Here is a 17,698-nt window from a genome sequence, read left to right as displayed (position 1 = left end):
TCATTACCATTTGTCCAGACTTAAATTCATTTTGGCCAAGCTGCTCTGCTAGTGTATTTTAATGAAAACATTCACCTGCTAAAATATTCTTTCAAACTGGCATAGCTAAGCTTCTGCAGTTACAAACACACAACCTAAAATCAATTTCACCTGCTGAGCAGAAAAATAAATAAAACTGCTTTGTTAGCTCAATGTAGTTGTAACTAAAATATTTGCCAGCAAAAATATCTTTTGTCACACACAGATTAGCCACCGCTGTTGGAAAGCTTTACCCAACACTGGTCGAGTGAGCATCACTCAGTATGAGGTGAGGAAGTGCCATTTGACAAATAGACTCACTGCCCTGAATTTTGCCTCCTAATGAACACATGTTGGGGAGAAAATGGATCCTTACACAAGGTTATTTCTGCTACATTATTCTGTTAAAATCATGACAGTCACCACCTATAAGTAATTAATTTCAGTCTGATTTATTATTATTTTCAGTCTTTGTGCCAGGTGGCATTAAAATACTACCACTGGGGGTTGCAATAGGTTGTGAATTGAGTTTCCAAATTATTTGTAGTAGTTTTAAAACCCAAAAATGTTCAGTAGGTCAATTTCCACCAGCAATGGATTTATCAGAAATGTCCAGTCACCTAACTTTATTGTAGAGTAATTCTTAGATTTCAAACACTTCATGCAGCCAATAGTATTTATAGTAGCCGTAGAAACCAGGCTCGCCAAACAAAAGACCAGTAAATGACAATATAAGCACCTCCAACGCAACCTCAAGTTCTGGCATCCAGATATGCCGCCCCACATCACATGCACTTAATTATGTTTGTAATGCACATTGTGGCGCTTTTACCCATCCTCCTTTGTCTCTCGCCTTCAGATGTGGCCGACGATGACGATGACATCACTGATCAGGGCAGGGCTCAGTGGGTTGTCTCTCAGGAGACCATCCAGCGGAGGAGGGGGAGGGGAAGGGGTAGGGGCCACAGATTAAAAAGAAGGAAGCCCCTGAGTCAGTATGCACCTGGGGGAGTCCGTGCCCGGCGCTGTGGACGCTGCAGAGGTTGTTTGATAGAGGAGGACTGCGCAAAGTGCATCAACTGCCTCGATAAGCCCAAGTTCGGGGGGCCCAACACCAAGCGGCAGTGTTGCATGTAAGTTAAACACTAACCATAGATTCTGATTGTTGAGTTTACAGAGAAAAGCTGGTAAATAGGCTGATTTTACTCCGCAAGATGTCTGTGTTGCATAGGCATTTCTCACACACCACTTGATGGGTTTAGGCACTTAAGGTTTCAATGAATTGAAGGTTTGACACAGAAGGTCTGCAAGAAGAGCTGGCAGTGTAAATAAATCCACTATACAAATATGATGAGCTCAGGTTTTTCCGACCTGGTCGTTGGAAATGTATTTTGGGTGAACAGATGTCTGGCAAGTGAAGAAGTTCCCTGAGTGCTGTATTAGCTTGTTGTCTATCTGTAATGTCAATGTGCATAGATCTTACTGTAAATTCTCAAGCCGGTATCCAAATAACAAACAGTAATATTAATGTAGCCTCCTATATCAGCTCACATGGTACATTTTGTATAAGTAATAATATTTAGACGTCACTCATTCCACCCGTACAGTGATACTTTCATGTTCCACTCACCACTCTGCTGCTTCAAGTTTCTCTTAATTAACAGAAGTATTTTCCCTCTTACTACTTTCTTCTTTGCCATAATCGTGTGTCGGTGTTAGGCTACTATCAACAAAACTCAATGCTACCTGATGTGTTTTCACATTGATATATTTTTGGGGCCTTTTCCCTTAATTAGATAAGACAGCTAAAGATAGACAGGAAAGGGGGGAGAGGGGATGACACGCAGCAAAGGGTCAAAGGTCGAACTCGAACCTATGGTCGCTGCAGCAGTGACTCAGCATTAGTACAGCGCGCCGGCTCTACCAGGTGACCTACCAGAGCGCCACATGTTTTAACATGAAACCTTTCGATGCAAAAATTCTAGAAGTGTTGGTTTCATTCATGGTAACTTAACATTATTTGCAACATAAGCATGACTAACATGTTATGAATTTGCATATCCTGGGTGAACAGGGGAATTTAGACATAAAGGCTGGTTTCTCTGTCACTGAGGTACACAAAGGCCCTGACGACTATCTGAGAATTTACAGTAATCAGCCCTTAAGCCCCAAATGTAGTCCCTAATGCTTGCTATTAGTTAAAAGGAATAATTTCACATTTAGTGAAATGTACTTATTTAAGACTAATTTGCTTTCTTGTCAAGAGTTAGATCAGAAGATTTCTACTGCTCTCATGTCTGCACGGTAAATATGAAACTACAGATTGCAGCAGACTAGATTACCTCAGCACAAAGACAGGAAACAGGGAAACTGCTAAGTGCTTGTGCTGGTAGGTGGAATTTGTTATCTTTGGACAAAGTCAGGCTAGCTGTGTCCCCCTGTTTCCAGTCTTTGTGCTAGCTAAGCTAACCAGCTGCTGGCTTCATATTTACCATACAGACCTGAGAGTGGTATCAATCTTTCCTGTTTAAATCTCAGTAAGAAAAGTATTTCCCAAAATGTAGAATTATTGCATTTAAGATAGGCAATACAAAACATCCAGACAGTGTGTTTGGGGAAAGAATAGCAGATATATTTTAGTGCTAAATTAGGTTCTAAAATGTTTAAGTGCCTAAAATACTGTGTGACTTCTAGATTAAGCGTTTTTTGTACATGAAACATGAAAATACTTTTTATTTCCTTCCAGTAAAACATATTAAACAATCCTGTTAATGAAGGCAAGTCGACTCTTACAGTTAAACACATTCATAGATGTCTACATATGCACTTTATCTTGGACACATAATTACATTTTACTCTTTCTTATGCCTTCAGATATAAGAAGTGTGATCGGATTGAGAAAGCGAAGATTGATCGAATCATCAAACCATTGAAAGGTATGTCTTTTAATTGGATGATGCTCCTGCTCATAATTGTATTCCTGAGCAGTGATGTTGCTACGTTAGATCTTGTATTTCTTGCTATAATTAATTCTTTAGGGTAACAAATTCAAGAAAGTATCCAAATAATTATAATATTTTAATATTATATAATTTAAATTAATTTAATATTTTTCTCAGTCCAATCGAGGCGGCTGTCGGGCTGTGTGTCAAGTAGTGATGATTCCAACTGGAGGTTCGGAGGGGCAGGCGAGGGATCGTCCTCGATGGCGCTCGGAGTCCAGAAACACTCCCTGCGTAACATCACACCGCGTTCCTACAGCAGCTTGCTGAAGTCTGAATCTGAAGAAGAGGAGGAAGAAGAACAAGGGGATAAGGCAGTTAAACAGTCAACAGTCAAGCCAAGTGTAGCATCTGCTAACCAAGGTAACTAAAGCTTTGTTTTTGTGACTCAGTCACTGTAATGCTTCTGGTCAATCCCTTTTTCCAGCTGTGGTTCCAGCATTTTCATTTCCGACATGGGACCTTTGATACATGTCACTTTATTTCCACCAACAGGGACTTTAGATGATTACACTGTATCTTTCCAAAAATGTAACTACACACACATAATTATTATGATTGGACGGCTGACTATTTTCCCTGTCCTCCTGTCCTGTGTAGTGTTGGCTGATAGAGAAGACAACATGGATCCAGTCAAATTAGCTCTCCCACATGTAACAAAGCCATTTCCAATGCAAACATTTCCTTGGCCACAGTTTCTACGGGTTAAAATCACAAAGTAAATGAGACCCCATGTAAACCTGATTTTAAAAATTGTCCAAAAAAAGCTGACCGGCTATTTTAAAGAGCTTGACATAGAGTCACAGAATACATTATCCTTGTGTTTTTTTGAAAGTAGAATCAGAATTGTGCCTTAGATCTGTTTTTATCTTTTGGAGATCCTGCTTCCCAAGATGGTGGATCAGTGCCAAACATCCCTCCATCTGAGGTGGTGAAGCATCGCCGACCGTTCTCCAGAGGAGCTGGGAGCAGACCCAGAGCTTACAAGGTAAAAACATCAAGCAGATTTCCCCCTCGCCTCCAGTATGTCACCTAATCAAACCTGGGTCAAGTTATATTTTTGGAAAATGGTTTTACTTATATTGGTAGTCAGATACATTTCCATATAGGTAGTGGTAAAGAAAAATTGTAATTAAAAAAACAAATTTGTCAGATTAAATTAAGCCTAACTGATAGTCTGAATAATTAGACACCATCATCAGACAATCATTAGACCACAAACAACTACAAATATTTCCAAGTAATACTTTGCCCAGGTCTGCATCTTACTTTCTGTTTTTATTTCTCTCATTTTAATTGAATCATCTGTGTTGGATTGAGTGATTTTAATAACATCTTTCAAATTCAGCCTTGCTAATATCCTGTTTTGGACTTTCACATTTTCCCTTCATATTAAACACCTTGCATGTACTTAACCTTAAATTATATACCAATTAAACTATGTTCGTGATAAAATAGCCCATCTCAGTTTCTGTTTGAGGCAGCAAGTCCTTTTTGATGGTAATGTTTTTGGCTAACTTGTTCAGGAAAATGTTACTAAGGACCTTCTAACAACGCATAAGGCGATACTTGAGTATCTAAAAGCACTTAGAGATCAAAAGGTTTTCCCTTACAACATCCTAAGGAAATCCTTATGGTGATTTTATGCTACTAACTTTCTTCTAAGGCATCCTCGGATCAAAATTAAAGGGCAACCTTAGCCTAAGTGGATTAATGCAACCGGGCATTAAAAAGTAATCTTAATTAACTGAAAGTAAAAACGTATGTCCTGTTTAAATGAGCATTTTAACTTCACACACAAGTTTATTTTCTTCCGTTATCATACAAATACACTACAACATTAACCACACCTTTTTTAATCAAGAGGAGACCCAAGGTTCAGAAAATAACCAATCACAAAGAAAGAAATTGACCCTAACTTCCCACCCTATATGTGTAGGCATTAAGTAGGCAAAATAACACAATCACAATAACCTGATGTAATCACTTCTGTTTGTGCACTTCACTAATGTCAGTATAAATTCATAACAATAAATACGAAACAAAGAATTCTGTGATTGTATGTTTAGTTTAATTTTGAAAGAAATCCAACAATTAGATAAAATCTAAAATAATCTGATGGTAAGATTATAAGCCTTCTAGTAACGAGTTTTTATGAAGCCTATTATTACTGCGATCGTCAGTATAACTGATCAGTAAAATCCGCCATCACTTTCAGATGCCACTAATTTTAGTGTTGAAACGGCTGTGACACTGTGTTATAACTTGAGCTAAGATTATATCTTAAATATTGGCTGTGCTGCCTGTCTCTTTGCTTCTGCTTTTTCTGTTTGGCATGTACATTTGGCTTCTTCAAATCACATGCCAATCTAATCATGCAAACTTGTGAATATGGAACAGTTTGCTCGTCCACTGTCAAAGCTCGACCTGACCTTGGCTTTTTTAAATTTTTTTTTCTTTTACCCTAAAATCTGCATTGCTTGAAACCTCTGCCATTCTTCATTAGAAATCCCCCCCCCTCCCCCCCATATTTATGTAAAGACGATGATTCCAAGTGTTGAATTTATCTTCATCTGTGTCTGTTGGTTACAAATTGGTAGTGTTGTTGCTGCTGGTTAAGGGATCTGGTGTATACATCTTAAAATTTGAAACCTCATGAGGTCTGAGGTCATGTGTGCTGTTCTTCATTGGTTGGTGTTGACACATGCTAGTAACTCCCATCTTCCTCCTCCTTCCAAAACACATCAGCTACAAAGGAAGCCTCTGAATTTTGAAGACAAGAATAAAGGGGAAACAAGCACACAAAATCAACAACATGCGGTCTATTTTCGTGGAATTGTAAACAAAGTGACATGCAGCATTTCCTGTTTTCGCCAAGTTTGTGGGTGGTTTTCCGTTTTTTGTTAGCTGTAGATTTGTCCACAGTGCCCACTACAGTGTAGGAGTGCAGTGGTTGTTTTCTTAAGGAGAAGAGCTCAGCAGAATGTAAACACACTTGGTGATGGACAGTACGCTGGTGTGTGCAAAAGGCATGCTTAGACCCTTTTAGAAGGAACACCCTTATTTACAGTGTATTAGTAAAGACCCACAGGATATGCTGGTTTACAATACAACGTGCATATATCTAGTGGAGTACCTGCATGCATATAATCACGCATGCACCTTTCTTGAAAATGCACATATAATTATCTGCATTTACATGCTGGGTGCATCTAAACACACTGTATCTGCATGTGTCTGAAATTTTAATTAAAAGGGCTGTGTCAGTGCGTTTATGACATGTTTACTGCTGTCTGGAAGTGTGGGTGTTATAGAGAGAGATTATAAATAAAACGGGCATCTTAACACAAACTATAAATTACAGATTACATATTCCATCAACATTGGAGAAATAAATGTATAGCGGTAGCACACTGCATATGGTGCAGACAAAATAGACAAACCCTTCCTCTGAAACTAACAAACACACATCTTAGCATAAAACTCTTTTTTGAAGGAGCAAAATCAGTGCAACATCTGTACACCATACAACCTCACATCTGCATTCCACTAGATCCAGTAAAGAAGTGATACAGAGGTGTAAATGTTTAAAAGTTAAATTACTCACATCAAACTAGATGATTTTTCTCATGTTCCCATGCTATCTGCATTTTTTCATTGCACAGCCTACGTATCAGAGATTACACTAAACATGACAAATTATTTGTTAGTCTTAATATTGTGTTTTTAGTTTTTGTGATTATCTAGCTGTCTTTGAACTCGACACATGCATACTTCACTTATCTGTTTATCTCTACTGCTACTGAATGCGTTTGCTATATTTTCTTTACCTTTTCTCACTTCTTATTCCTGGCTAACACATTACTCTACAAGTCACAGTTCTCCCTTTTCCTGTCACTTTGGCTGCTGCCAGTCGCCGCCTCTGCATGTCACTAGTATCAGTGTATCTTTGGAACCTGTCGTGCTGGTTGGCTTAGGCAGTCCCCTCCTCCACAGGAACAGGAGAGCACGGAGGAGATGGAGCCCAGAGAAACTTTACCAGAAACCAGCCCAGCCAGGAGCCCAATGCCGAAGCTGCAGAAGCAGCTACAAATACACTTATACCGTCTGCCTGATTTTATCCTGCAGTCTGCTCTGTCTTTGCCACAGCAGTTGCCTCAGTGTCTGGATCAGTGTGCTTCACAATCGCATCCAATATTGTCCCAGCTTGTAACACAGCCTGCTATTTCACATCCATCACATATCACAACACAGTCTCCTCCTGAATTGTCCCAGCCTGTAACTCATCCCGCTTCTCCACTTTCCCCACACCCCATAACAGACTCTAAAATGAAATCCTTGCTGTTGCGTTTGCATCGTTTGCCCAAGTCTCAGGTGCAGTCAGTCTTGCATTGGCAAAAATGTATATCATCATCATCATCATCTTCCGAACACTCTCCCCAGTCCACACTGCACTCATCTCTGTCAGAGGTTTCTTCAAAGTTGTGTTTTCAGGAACATCCAGAGTCTGAGGTGCAGCACCCAGACGTTTTGACTGAGACAAACACAGCTAACAAAGATAAACCAGTGCACAAAAGTTTGCAAGTGCTCCCTCAGACTGTCGATCCGCAAACAGAGTTACAGGAGGGCACGCAAGAGGATCAGGAGGACGAACGAGGGGATCAACCGGAAGAGGAGAAGGAGGACGTTTCTGTGAAAGGGACAGTGCCGCAAAACTGTCCAACAACTGACACACACTATGTCCTTCGTTCCCAGAATCCTGCAGAGTGTGCGTCAGTGAACACCCTGACGGGGTTAACTAACGGATTTCCCCAAAAGGGCCCGTTGCAGCACAAGTACAAGATCCGTGTGGACTTCAAGGTGAGTTTTTTTTTGCAGTATGGCATTTTTAGATTGCCTTTCACTGGGGTGTTGAAATTGACCATATATTGCTTTTCAGCACCAGCGTTGCATTTAAAACTTCACATGACGAGTTGTTTAGAGATTTCAGATTTGGCTGCCCTTACTTGAAATGAAAGCACTTGAGACTGTAAGGCACTTAAAGGCATACTGAGTAGAGGTTTGTTTGCACCATTCAAAGTTGGCCCCGCCCTGTGTCAACTGAGAGCAGAACAAGCTAGACAGTGAATGGGAGTTAGGGAGTGCAGCTACAGATAACAAAGTAGTGAGTCAGAGAAATTAAACTGTATTTTCTGATTGTTTCACAGCGGTTATGTTCTAAAGTACCTCCACACAATCTTACAGAAGTATGCGCATTGCTGGGTTTTGTGCTGGAGCTGCACTGTCTCCTGTGTGTAGCTCAGCCTGCCCTCAGTCAAATAGACACAGAGCTGCAGCTCTTTATATATTCATAGTCTCGCATAGACCTCTCCCCACTTTGTTTTACCGCTGTGCCAGGGCTGCAGACCAGAGGAGAGAGAGAGAGACAGACAGCTATCTCCTCGCTATGTTTTTTTTATAGACTCTCTGACCCTGCGCACTGCCCAAAGGTTGACATCTAAAAACGTCCCCTATAGAGCAAAATACAGGCAGAGGGCAGGGTCTCTGCAGATAAAGACTCCACCACACACACACCAGTGGGTCAGGGTTGATGATTGAGAGGGATTATGACCATATGAATGATACATTGTTTTGGTTTTTTCTTTAGGAATATCCTACTCATTGTGTTTTTAAGGTAAAAGAATATATACCTCTCAGAAAAGATTGAAAGATAAACACCTTTGTCTTTTCTCTAGCTCTAAAGTATGAACTACAGAGCTGTTATATAAATTGCCTTTATCCTGGTGTTCATTATTGTAACACATCAAGGACCAGCCTTGCTACTACTGGTTGTGATGGGGCTGTTATTAAGTTGCTTTTTTAAATAAATTTAATTCATGTTAATGAGCTCATGTGTCCTCAGAATATCAATAAAAAAAACTGATCACCTTCCTCTTTCTTTGTGTCTACCAGGAGGACTGTGCTGTACAAAATGTATGGCTAATGGGAGGCCTCAGTGTCCTCACGTCTGTCCCTACCACGCCACAACCTGTCTGTCTGCTTTGTGCCAGTAAAGGGCGACATGAGGTAATTCAGTTCAATTCTTTTTGAGCCCAAATAGTCTAGTTATAAGTAATGTGTGTGTAAATATATAAGATGAGAAGTGTTACGATAACGGTCATATCTCCAAGTCTGTGTTTGCAGTATTTTGGAGTCAGTGCCAATAATATCATTTTTGGTGGCTAAACTGGTCTCCTTTTGTCCCCCACTTCCCTCAGATGATATTCTGCCAGATCTGCTGTGAGCCTTTCCACAGTTTCTGCCTCTCGCCAGAGGAACGCCCAATAAAACAGAACAAGGAGAACTGGTGCTGCAGGCGCTGCAAATTCTGTCACGTGTGTGGCCGTCGAAGCAAAAACACGAAGGTATGCAACCCAGAATCCCTTGTGATGTGAAAACAAAAACAGTCTCGTAAATGTGATTTAAGGAAAGGTTAATTTATTTTAATTGGGTTACATTAATATGAATAACACAAAATAAAATAAAAAAGATGTAATTGATGATAAATGCACACTGGCAAATCTTTTGGAGTAAATTTTGTGATATGTAATTGTTTTAGGGAAATACACAGAAAGTGTCTTTTTGCGGAACAAGAAGATTTTCAGTTTGTTATATTACACAGACACGTTCAACTGGGTTTTCACCTTCATATCTATTTCAGATACAATTTTTATTAAAAGTTTTTAATTTTACCATGCTACATTACACTGTCTTTGGAAATTGTACATGAGATATTATGATCACATTCCGTTATTTATAATTTTTTATTAGTATATTTGCACATTTGAGATGGCCTTTATACCCTAGTGTTTTTTTCCTCTCTAGCCTGTGTTGCAGTGCAGAAGATGTCAAACATCCTACCACCCTTCCTGCTTGGGACCAACTTACCCTAAACCTATGAACTGCAGCATGCCTTGGGTAATTGCTTTATTACCCTTAAAATATATTGGAATGTCCTTGTTGTGTCTCGGAGATATCAAAAGTACTAAATTGTCATAAAATGTTAAGATACTGGGGCAGATCTGTGTCAAGAATGCCACGATTTATGTGTTTTGTTTGCAGTTTGAACCCTCCTAGCCCCACATGTGCTTGATGTTTTGTGACGTGTGTGTAGGTGTGCATGACATGCATTCGGTGTAAAAGCTGTGGCGTGACTCCTGGAAAGAGCTGGGACTTGGCCTGGAATCACGAGCAGGACCTCTGTCCTGACTGCAGTCTTCTGCACAACAAAGGTAAGAGGCTGAGGCTGAGACACAGCAGTGTTTTCTGAAGGCCTTGTAGACACATGTAAAAGCTCAGTAAATACGTGGGTCATTAGTTGTAAACAAACACATCAACTGTTTCTTTGAAGGATAATCTGGACTCATATGCATAGTATGTATTTATAGTTCAAATGTGTGGCGCTAGAAATGGACAATGTGATTCATATGTGATCTGTATTTATATCAGGTAATTTCTGCACTGTCTGCCACAAGTGCTACGATGACAACAAGAAACAAGCTCAGATGATTCAGTGTTCAGAGTGCAGCCACTGGATTCATTACACGTGTGAAGGACTTTCTGGTGAGTAACATTTTGTTCTTGAGTTTTCATTACAACCAAACAATACAGTGGGGAACTGCTTTTTGTTGACAGGTTTAGTTAGATTTAGACTGTTTTCCATGTTAATTTACAGTACATTTTACACACAGTACAATTAAAAAAAGTCACAATGACAAAAAATTACCTGAAAAGGGAAATAATCTCTTAGAGACCCACAGAATTATGCTCTAAATGTGTTTTGTTTGTCATTATAGATGAGCTGTTTGGGTTGCTGTCAAACCAACCAGAAGAAGTGTTTTTCACCTGTCAACCATGCGGACAGCACCCAACTGAACACAGCAGCTTGAAGGAAAAGCTGCAGAGCAGGCTGATGGCCGGGCTGGAGGAGGTGCTCACTGGCCTCCTCTCCCACTACACCACACAGCACCTCCTTATCTGTAAAATGGTAAGAGCTACCCAAGAGTCCTGTTCTAAAGCAGTAAATTTGATTTAACAATAATGAATAAAAAGAAAACACAGTTTTTGTTCTTAAAGTCAACTTAATGACTTAATGAATTAAACTTAATGTTTCAATTCTTTTATGTATTGTTTTATTATGTTTTTTTGGTACCAGATAGCTGAATTTCTCCTCTTACTTTAACTGTTTGTGTTTCAGTGTCAGGAAACAGACAACACACACTTTGTAAGGGTGCAGCAACCAGTCTGTGATCTACAAGCCATGGAGAAGAAGTTTAATGCGGGCGGATACACCTCAATAGTGAGTAGCTGTTCACACCTTCAGCTGAGAAAATAAGTAAAGTTCTGTATGTCACACAATTATTACTTTCTGTCTTTAAACCTCTCCTCTTGTCGCTCTCTCAGAAAGCTTTCCATGCTGATGTCACCTCTTTGATGAGGAAGCGCCTGAAGGAGGAGGAGCTTCTCCCTGACTATCAGAGACCAACCAGTCAGGCCAGGGCACACTATGTCAAAGTAAGCTTCCTTCTCCTCCCAAATCTCCCATGGTTTTAGTTTATTTTTAGAGACCCATGTTTTATTGATTTCCAATGGAATGTGGAGCTGAGTCACTACACAAATACACTATAAAAAGAGTTGTTTGAGTAAAATTATGTACAAAAATACACATTCCTTGGTTTGCCTTTGATCATACTTAAATTGTGTTTTTCCCACAGCTGATTGAGCAGGTTTTCAGTTGGTTTCCTGCACACCATCTGAAAAAGTGGAACTCCTTCTCTGAGGAATTCCCAAGGTAATCTTTTTTTTCCACTTACATTTAATTAAACATTAGTCCCTCAATATACACAAATTAATTATTCCCTTACTATATATATTTGAGCTTTATGGCGTAGTTCAGTCTGGTGAGCTGCAATTTAAATAACCTATAGAGAATGACAGTGTTACTCAGGACGCTGTAGTAGATGGAGAGTTGTCTCAAATGTCTTCTCTGGCTCTCCCCCCCTTATCCCTCACTCTGTAGTGGCATGCTCCCTGAGGCGGTCCTCCCACCATCTAAGGAGCACAGCTATGCACAGTGGCTGGAAAGGACATACCAGCCCAAGGAGTGCAGGGGCCCACAGGCAGGCAAAGCTGGCTCTCTGCTATCCTCAGTCACTACACAGCTGTCTGGCGTATCGCACAGCCTCCCTCTATATTCACATGGTATGTTAACTATTGTAACCTGTTCTGTATCACGTATGCCAAGGAATGTGATCTACGTAAGAACTTCTGGCACTCGTGTTATATCACAAAATAAACTTGTATATATATTAATATTATCATTAGCGGTTATTGTATCAATTATTCAATTATTGGTTATCGTCTGCCCTGAAATGCCTGAAATCTTTATGGGTTTAAAAATGTGAATATTCATTTAGCCCTCCTCCTTCCTCACAGGTGTTATGAGTGATGTGGAAACCACAAAGGCTGAAGATATGCGACAGTGCGCCCTGTGCCAACAATATGGAGACTATGCTCCCTGTGTGAGTTTCTTACTGTGTTATTACTGCAAGGGCTACAGCTATTAAATATTTTCTTTAATGATGTTTAATTTATAACATATTAGAAAGTGGTAAAAACAAAAACACATATCTGACCAACAGTCTCAAAACCCAGTGATACTCAGCAGTTTGAATATGTCCCATTTATAAAGCTGCACCATCAAAGTGACCGAAATGATGAATCAGTTATCAAAACAGTAGCAGATTAATCAACCAATTGTTTCAGCTCCACTCGCTTTGCTTCATACAAAAATATCAATACTATATATGACATACTGGATGGATTATGTTTGTAGTAACTGAACATTGTAGCTCTTCTGGTTCGCCATTTTTATGCCTCCATACCACCAATAGACGTGGCCTGAGCCATTGTGTTTCTGAGTTGTCCATCCGTCTGTTCCATTCTTGTGAATGCAATATCTCAGGTACACTTGGACTCAGGGATGAAGTGATTAGATTTTGGAAAGGTCAAGGTCACTGTGATTTGATGACAATATTTCACAATTGGTAGGACCATGAATTGGTTACACTGTTACTCAAAGGTCATTGTGACATCAAAATATAAAAATATATATTGTAAATAAATATTAAATTAATCAATTGAAAAATGTATATTCACTGAAATCATACATATACACCATCAGTAAAGTGATAACTTCCATTTAATAAAAATAATATTCTTATCTTTCCTTCATGTCAGCTTACAATGTGAAAATGGCTACTACCTCTACTGCTTATTAGGTAATATGAATCTGTTTTTCTTCCTGACAGGATGCAGGACGGCTGTTGTACTTGGGACAGAATGAGTGGGCCCACATTAACTGCTGCCTTTGGTCTGCAGAGGTGTATGAGGAGAACAGTGCTCTTTTGCAAGTGCACAGCGCTGTCTCAAGAGGGCGCCACCTGGTAAGATATAATCAAGAAATAAATTAATAATTTCTAGTAGCTAGATGTTTATCACACTTGCTCTGAGCGTTGAAGGATTGCAGTCTGCACAAGTTGATTAATTGCCATGATTGTTTTTGTCCTTCATTCTCCAGCGCTGTGATCGTTGTGGGCAGTCAGGAGCCACTGTGGGCTGCTGTCTTGCCACCTGCCAGAGTAATTTTCACTTCATGTGTGCTCGTGCCCAGAATTGTGTGTTCCAGCAGGACAGGAAGATGTACTGCTACAAACACAGGGATCTTGTCAGTGTGAAGGTATGAACACAATTTTCCTCCTAGCTGCTCTTTTATTTTTAGTTTTATTATAGTTATAAATTAACAGGGAAAAGCGTTACACTCTTCAGCTTACCCACACGTACCTCACGCCTGCTCATTTTATATAAATTATATTGATTTATTTCCCGTACCCTTCCAGATGGTCTCTGGGAAAGGGTTTGAAGTCCAGCGGCGAGTATACGTGGACTTTGAGGGGATCAATCTCAGAAGAAAGTTCCTCACAGGCTTAGAGCCAGAATCCATAAACATGACCATAGGTAAGAATATATGGGTGTTGTCTGTTCTTGGTTTGAACCCCATGACTCCTGTACAGGGATTAAATATTACTGCTATATATCAGACTGCCTTTAATGTGCTAAAACGTATTATCTTTCCTTTCTCACTTTTCCAGGTTCTCTGCAGATTCAGAAACTTGGTGTGCTGTCAGAGCTGTCATCAAATGGGAGGATGCTATATCCTGTCGGCTATCAGTAAGTGACCACTGACATTATACAACTGGTGCCTTTTTAATGAGGTGATCTGACTGGTTAAACACACATTTTGAGTGTAGTTCTGATAAAACATGCCAAAAGGAATCGCCAATCTTTTATGTTTATTAAAAGTCTCATCAGTATGTTTGTGACTAAAAACCTAAATACCGTGTAGGACTTCATCAATGATTCTTTTAGTAACTTTTGTGCTTACTGTAGCACAATTACTTTGTCCTTTTTGTTTGATTTATTAATGTGAACACATTCTGCTTGCCTTGCTTTTCCAGATGTTCTCGGTTGTACTGGAGCACCGTGGACCCACGTAAACGCTGCAAATACACCTGTAAGGTGACAGAAGTGAGCACACCTCTCCCTGGTGAGGAACAAGATCCGCGATGGGACCAAGAAGAGAATCACACCATAGTCCACAGTCCCAGCCACCATAGAGGTCAGCAGGAACTTTATTTTGTGTTTAAGGCCCATCTCACTTGTTGTTCACTTTAGCAAGCACTCATAGAAATGTTTTTGCTCAAAATATAGAGCTGACATTAACCCTTAAAAAGGTATCAAGTTCACAAAATGATTTTTTTTTACAATATTTTTTCTTTGGCAGAGTCCCCAGATTGTTTAAGCTCCTCCTCCAGCCCAATAAAGTCCACTACCCCATCGCCCAACTCTAAACAGCACAACACGCCTGGATCCAAAAGTCCTGGTTACACACAAACCAGGAGACCAGCAGGAGGTTCATCTCGACCTCTTCCATCTCCAGGTAAATGGTTTAAGATTAAATGTTGATTTTTGTTTTTGTTTTAAATGTAATTGTATATTTTTACTTGTTTAACTTTTTGAAAGGCATTTTTTGAGTGTTAAATGTGTAATCTTACTTTATTCTCAAACTAGACCATTGTTGCATCTTCTTCATGCTTTATTTGATGCTTTCAGGGACCGCTCCTCCCAAATCTCATCACATCCTGACACTGAGGGACCTGGAAGACACCCGTCGGCCTCGCAGGCTCTCATCAAGAAGCCGCTGCAGCTCCTCGCCAACAGATAGCGACCCATCTGCACCGATGACCCTCCGCTCCGGTGGCACCGTCCACTCCAGATGTGCCCTGTTCAGCTCCCCTCCAAGATCGTCAAACTTGGGGGCTGCAGCTCCTCTATCACGACAGAACTCAACATCACCTGTCTGGAGCTCCCCGCCTAGATCCAACTCCAGCATTTCTGCAGGGCTGTCACCGCGGCAAGGAGCCATCACTCATTCACCCAAAGGGAGGCAAAACTTTAGAATCACCACTCCAGTTTCTGCAGAGGTTCCCCAAGACTTCTTGGCATCGTCTGAGGCAGAAGATGCAGCAGTGGCCACAACCAATGGGATCTCATTAGCCCCCGATAACCTGGAAGAGGAAGTAGCCCACCTGATGGCCCAGGAGCTGCCTTACACAGTGTTTGATACTGACACAGAGGTCGCAGTGGCCTCAATGCTTAATGCGAAGCTTGAGTTTGACGAGGCACTGCTCACCGAGAACGTGGCAGGTGTTGTGCAAGATGTGGAAATGCAGGAAGATAATCGGGAGAATGACTCTGAAGATGAAACCTCAAGCCATTACTTTAAATTTTCACGCACAGTGGTGTGTGACGCAGCTAGCAGCTCAGACGCCTCAGGTCAGCTCCCTTCAGCACAGTCAATCTCACAGTTGGATGGAGCGGACGGTGGGTCAGAGAGTGATGAAAGCGGAGCAGTCGATAATGAAGCTCAGGACACAGAAGAAGAAGAAGAAGAAGAAGAAGAGGGAGAGATTAAGATTCACACTAACCATAATACACCTACGAAACAGCTGACAGTTGCTCTAAAGAGGCTGGAGTCGATCTACACTGTGTCAAAGACAACAGTTGAACAAGGAACAGATGAGCCAGACGTTCAGGAAAATTCACTGCCGTCTGATGTTCTTGAATCGGGTTATGTGCACGATGACATGTCAGTTCAGGGTGAAGAGGTCCTAATGAGCTCTGAAACACCAACATCTCCAAATGAGATGTTTTTGGATTCAGCGACAGGCCATTTTGTTTCAGCTGAAGATGGTGCTGTAGTGTACCAAAATAAAAATGAAATTGACAATAAAGACGAAAGTAGCTCATCAACTGACTCAGTTGGAGGATTTAAAGATGATTTGAATGACCCTGACTACTCCCCAGAGCATGAAACCAAAAAATCTCCCACAGCGCCGATGAAAACCATCATTGTAAAGACAAAACGTCCAGTATCAAACCTCAAGCGCATGTCTGCTAAACCATGTCTTCCACAACAGAATAAACTCAAATTGCTGTTACCGCCTCGACCTACGCAGAGTGTAAATAATGCGTCAGTCTCCCCTACAGCTGCTGCCTCTTTTTCTACCATTCCACGGACAGTTACCTCCCCCATTGTGATCAACGGTTTGAACGCTCTACCTATTCAGCCTGGCGCCACACGGGGCAGAACCGTCGCTATCCGCTTGGACAACTCAAAGCCAGCGAGTCAGCAGCAAGTTGTGATTCAGAATCAAGGAGCAGCCACTGGCTCAACCCCGCCCCCCGCTCGTCAAGTCCTGCTGGTCAACCGTCAAGGTCAGATCCTGATCAAAGACCAGAGAACAAACACTTATCAGTCACTCAGTACAAATTCTCCTGCCTACAATAAAATAAGCCAGATTGCTAAGATTCTCCATAGCGGAAACGCCTTTCAGCGCTCAGGCCCTCATGTCATAATAAAGCCTCGTTCCAGCACCTCTGCCACAAATGTCTCTCCCGCCGGTAACCACACAACAACATCCGAGAGAAAAATCATTGTCAGAATGGTTCCTGTGAAAAGCAGTGGGACTCCCACTCCCACAGCTCCTGTCAGTGTGCAGAGCGTTCCTGAGCCAGCTTTCTCTAACATTGAAGAAAGCACAGCCCAGGCCATTATTGACAGGGCCATGGCTACCCACCGTGACACGCCAAAGACAGAACCCATCATCCTCCGTAACACCCGAAGGCCAAAGGCCAGACATAGAAGGCCGTCCAAGGTTCAGGACGCAGAGGACTCCGATCAGTCCCCAGCTGCACGTTCAGAGTCCCCAAACATGCAACCAACACCTGCTTCATTGCACCATCAAGTGAGGGTCAAGATAGTGTCACCAGTGTCTGAAAGGCCCTCCAGGAAGAAATCCAAGATGGACTTCTTGAGGGATCCCTCAAGTGACCTGGATGAAGACAATGAAGCCAGGTATTCAACGATGTTGTTCTTCTCTAGTGTTATGTATCGTCCCTCTGTATGTCCAAGCGTCCTTGGGCAAGATACTGAACCCCAAATTGCTCCCGATGCTTTGAGTGAGTGAATGGGATTAGTTTGTTTCTGATGAGCATTTGGCACCTTTCATGGCCTCTGC

The 17,698-nt window shown here is 41.2% G+C and overlaps 1 protein-coding gene across 3 annotated transcripts in view; it reads left to right on the top strand.

Annotated features, from left to right (window-relative positions):
* kmt2ba (lysine (K)-specific methyltransferase 2Ba) overlaps positions 1 to 17,698 on the top strand; it is a 30,678-nt gene that overhangs the window by 7,644 nt on the left and 5,336 nt on the right. For 2 of the 3 annotated variants that reach the window (XM_051389518.1, XM_051389517.1), the window contains exons 6-28: positions 878 to 1,151; positions 2,893 to 2,954; positions 3,138 to 3,383; positions 3,899 to 4,008; positions 7,017 to 7,880; positions 8,973 to 9,086; positions 9,278 to 9,424; positions 9,885 to 9,977; positions 10,174 to 10,291; positions 10,509 to 10,622; positions 10,856 to 11,046; positions 11,257 to 11,358; positions 11,463 to 11,573; positions 11,774 to 11,850; positions 12,079 to 12,260; positions 12,495 to 12,580; positions 13,370 to 13,504; positions 13,639 to 13,797; positions 13,958 to 14,075; positions 14,210 to 14,288; positions 14,576 to 14,736; positions 14,902 to 15,057; positions 15,231 to 17,535. In XM_051389518.1, coding sequence (XP_051245478.1) covers positions 878 to 1,151; positions 2,893 to 2,954; positions 3,138 to 3,383; positions 3,899 to 4,008; positions 7,017 to 7,880; positions 8,973 to 9,086; positions 9,278 to 9,424; positions 9,885 to 9,977; positions 10,174 to 10,291; positions 10,509 to 10,622; positions 10,856 to 11,046; positions 11,257 to 11,358; positions 11,463 to 11,573; positions 11,774 to 11,850; positions 12,079 to 12,260; positions 12,495 to 12,580; positions 13,370 to 13,504; positions 13,639 to 13,797; positions 13,958 to 14,075; positions 14,210 to 14,288; positions 14,576 to 14,736; positions 14,902 to 15,057; positions 15,231 to 17,535 — 6,004 coding nt within the window. The remainder of the gene's footprint in view (positions 1 to 877; positions 1,152 to 2,892; positions 2,955 to 3,137; positions 3,384 to 3,898; positions 4,009 to 7,016; positions 7,881 to 8,972; positions 9,087 to 9,277; positions 9,425 to 9,884; positions 9,978 to 10,173; positions 10,292 to 10,508; positions 10,623 to 10,855; positions 11,047 to 11,256; positions 11,359 to 11,462; positions 11,574 to 11,773; positions 11,851 to 12,078; positions 12,261 to 12,494; positions 12,581 to 13,369; positions 13,505 to 13,638; positions 13,798 to 13,957; positions 14,076 to 14,209; positions 14,289 to 14,575; positions 14,737 to 14,901; positions 15,058 to 15,230; positions 17,536 to 17,698) is intronic. The other variant, XM_051389520.1, reaches the window with a different exon arrangement.

This window comes from Dicentrarchus labrax, unplaced genomic scaffold, assembly GCF_905237075.1.
Source record: "Dicentrarchus labrax unplaced genomic scaffold, dlabrax2021, whole genome shotgun sequence".
In the NCBI taxonomy this organism is placed as follows: Eukaryota; Metazoa; Chordata; class Actinopteri; family Moronidae; genus Dicentrarchus; species Dicentrarchus labrax.
This window is presented reverse-complemented; position numbering and strand designations above follow the sequence as displayed.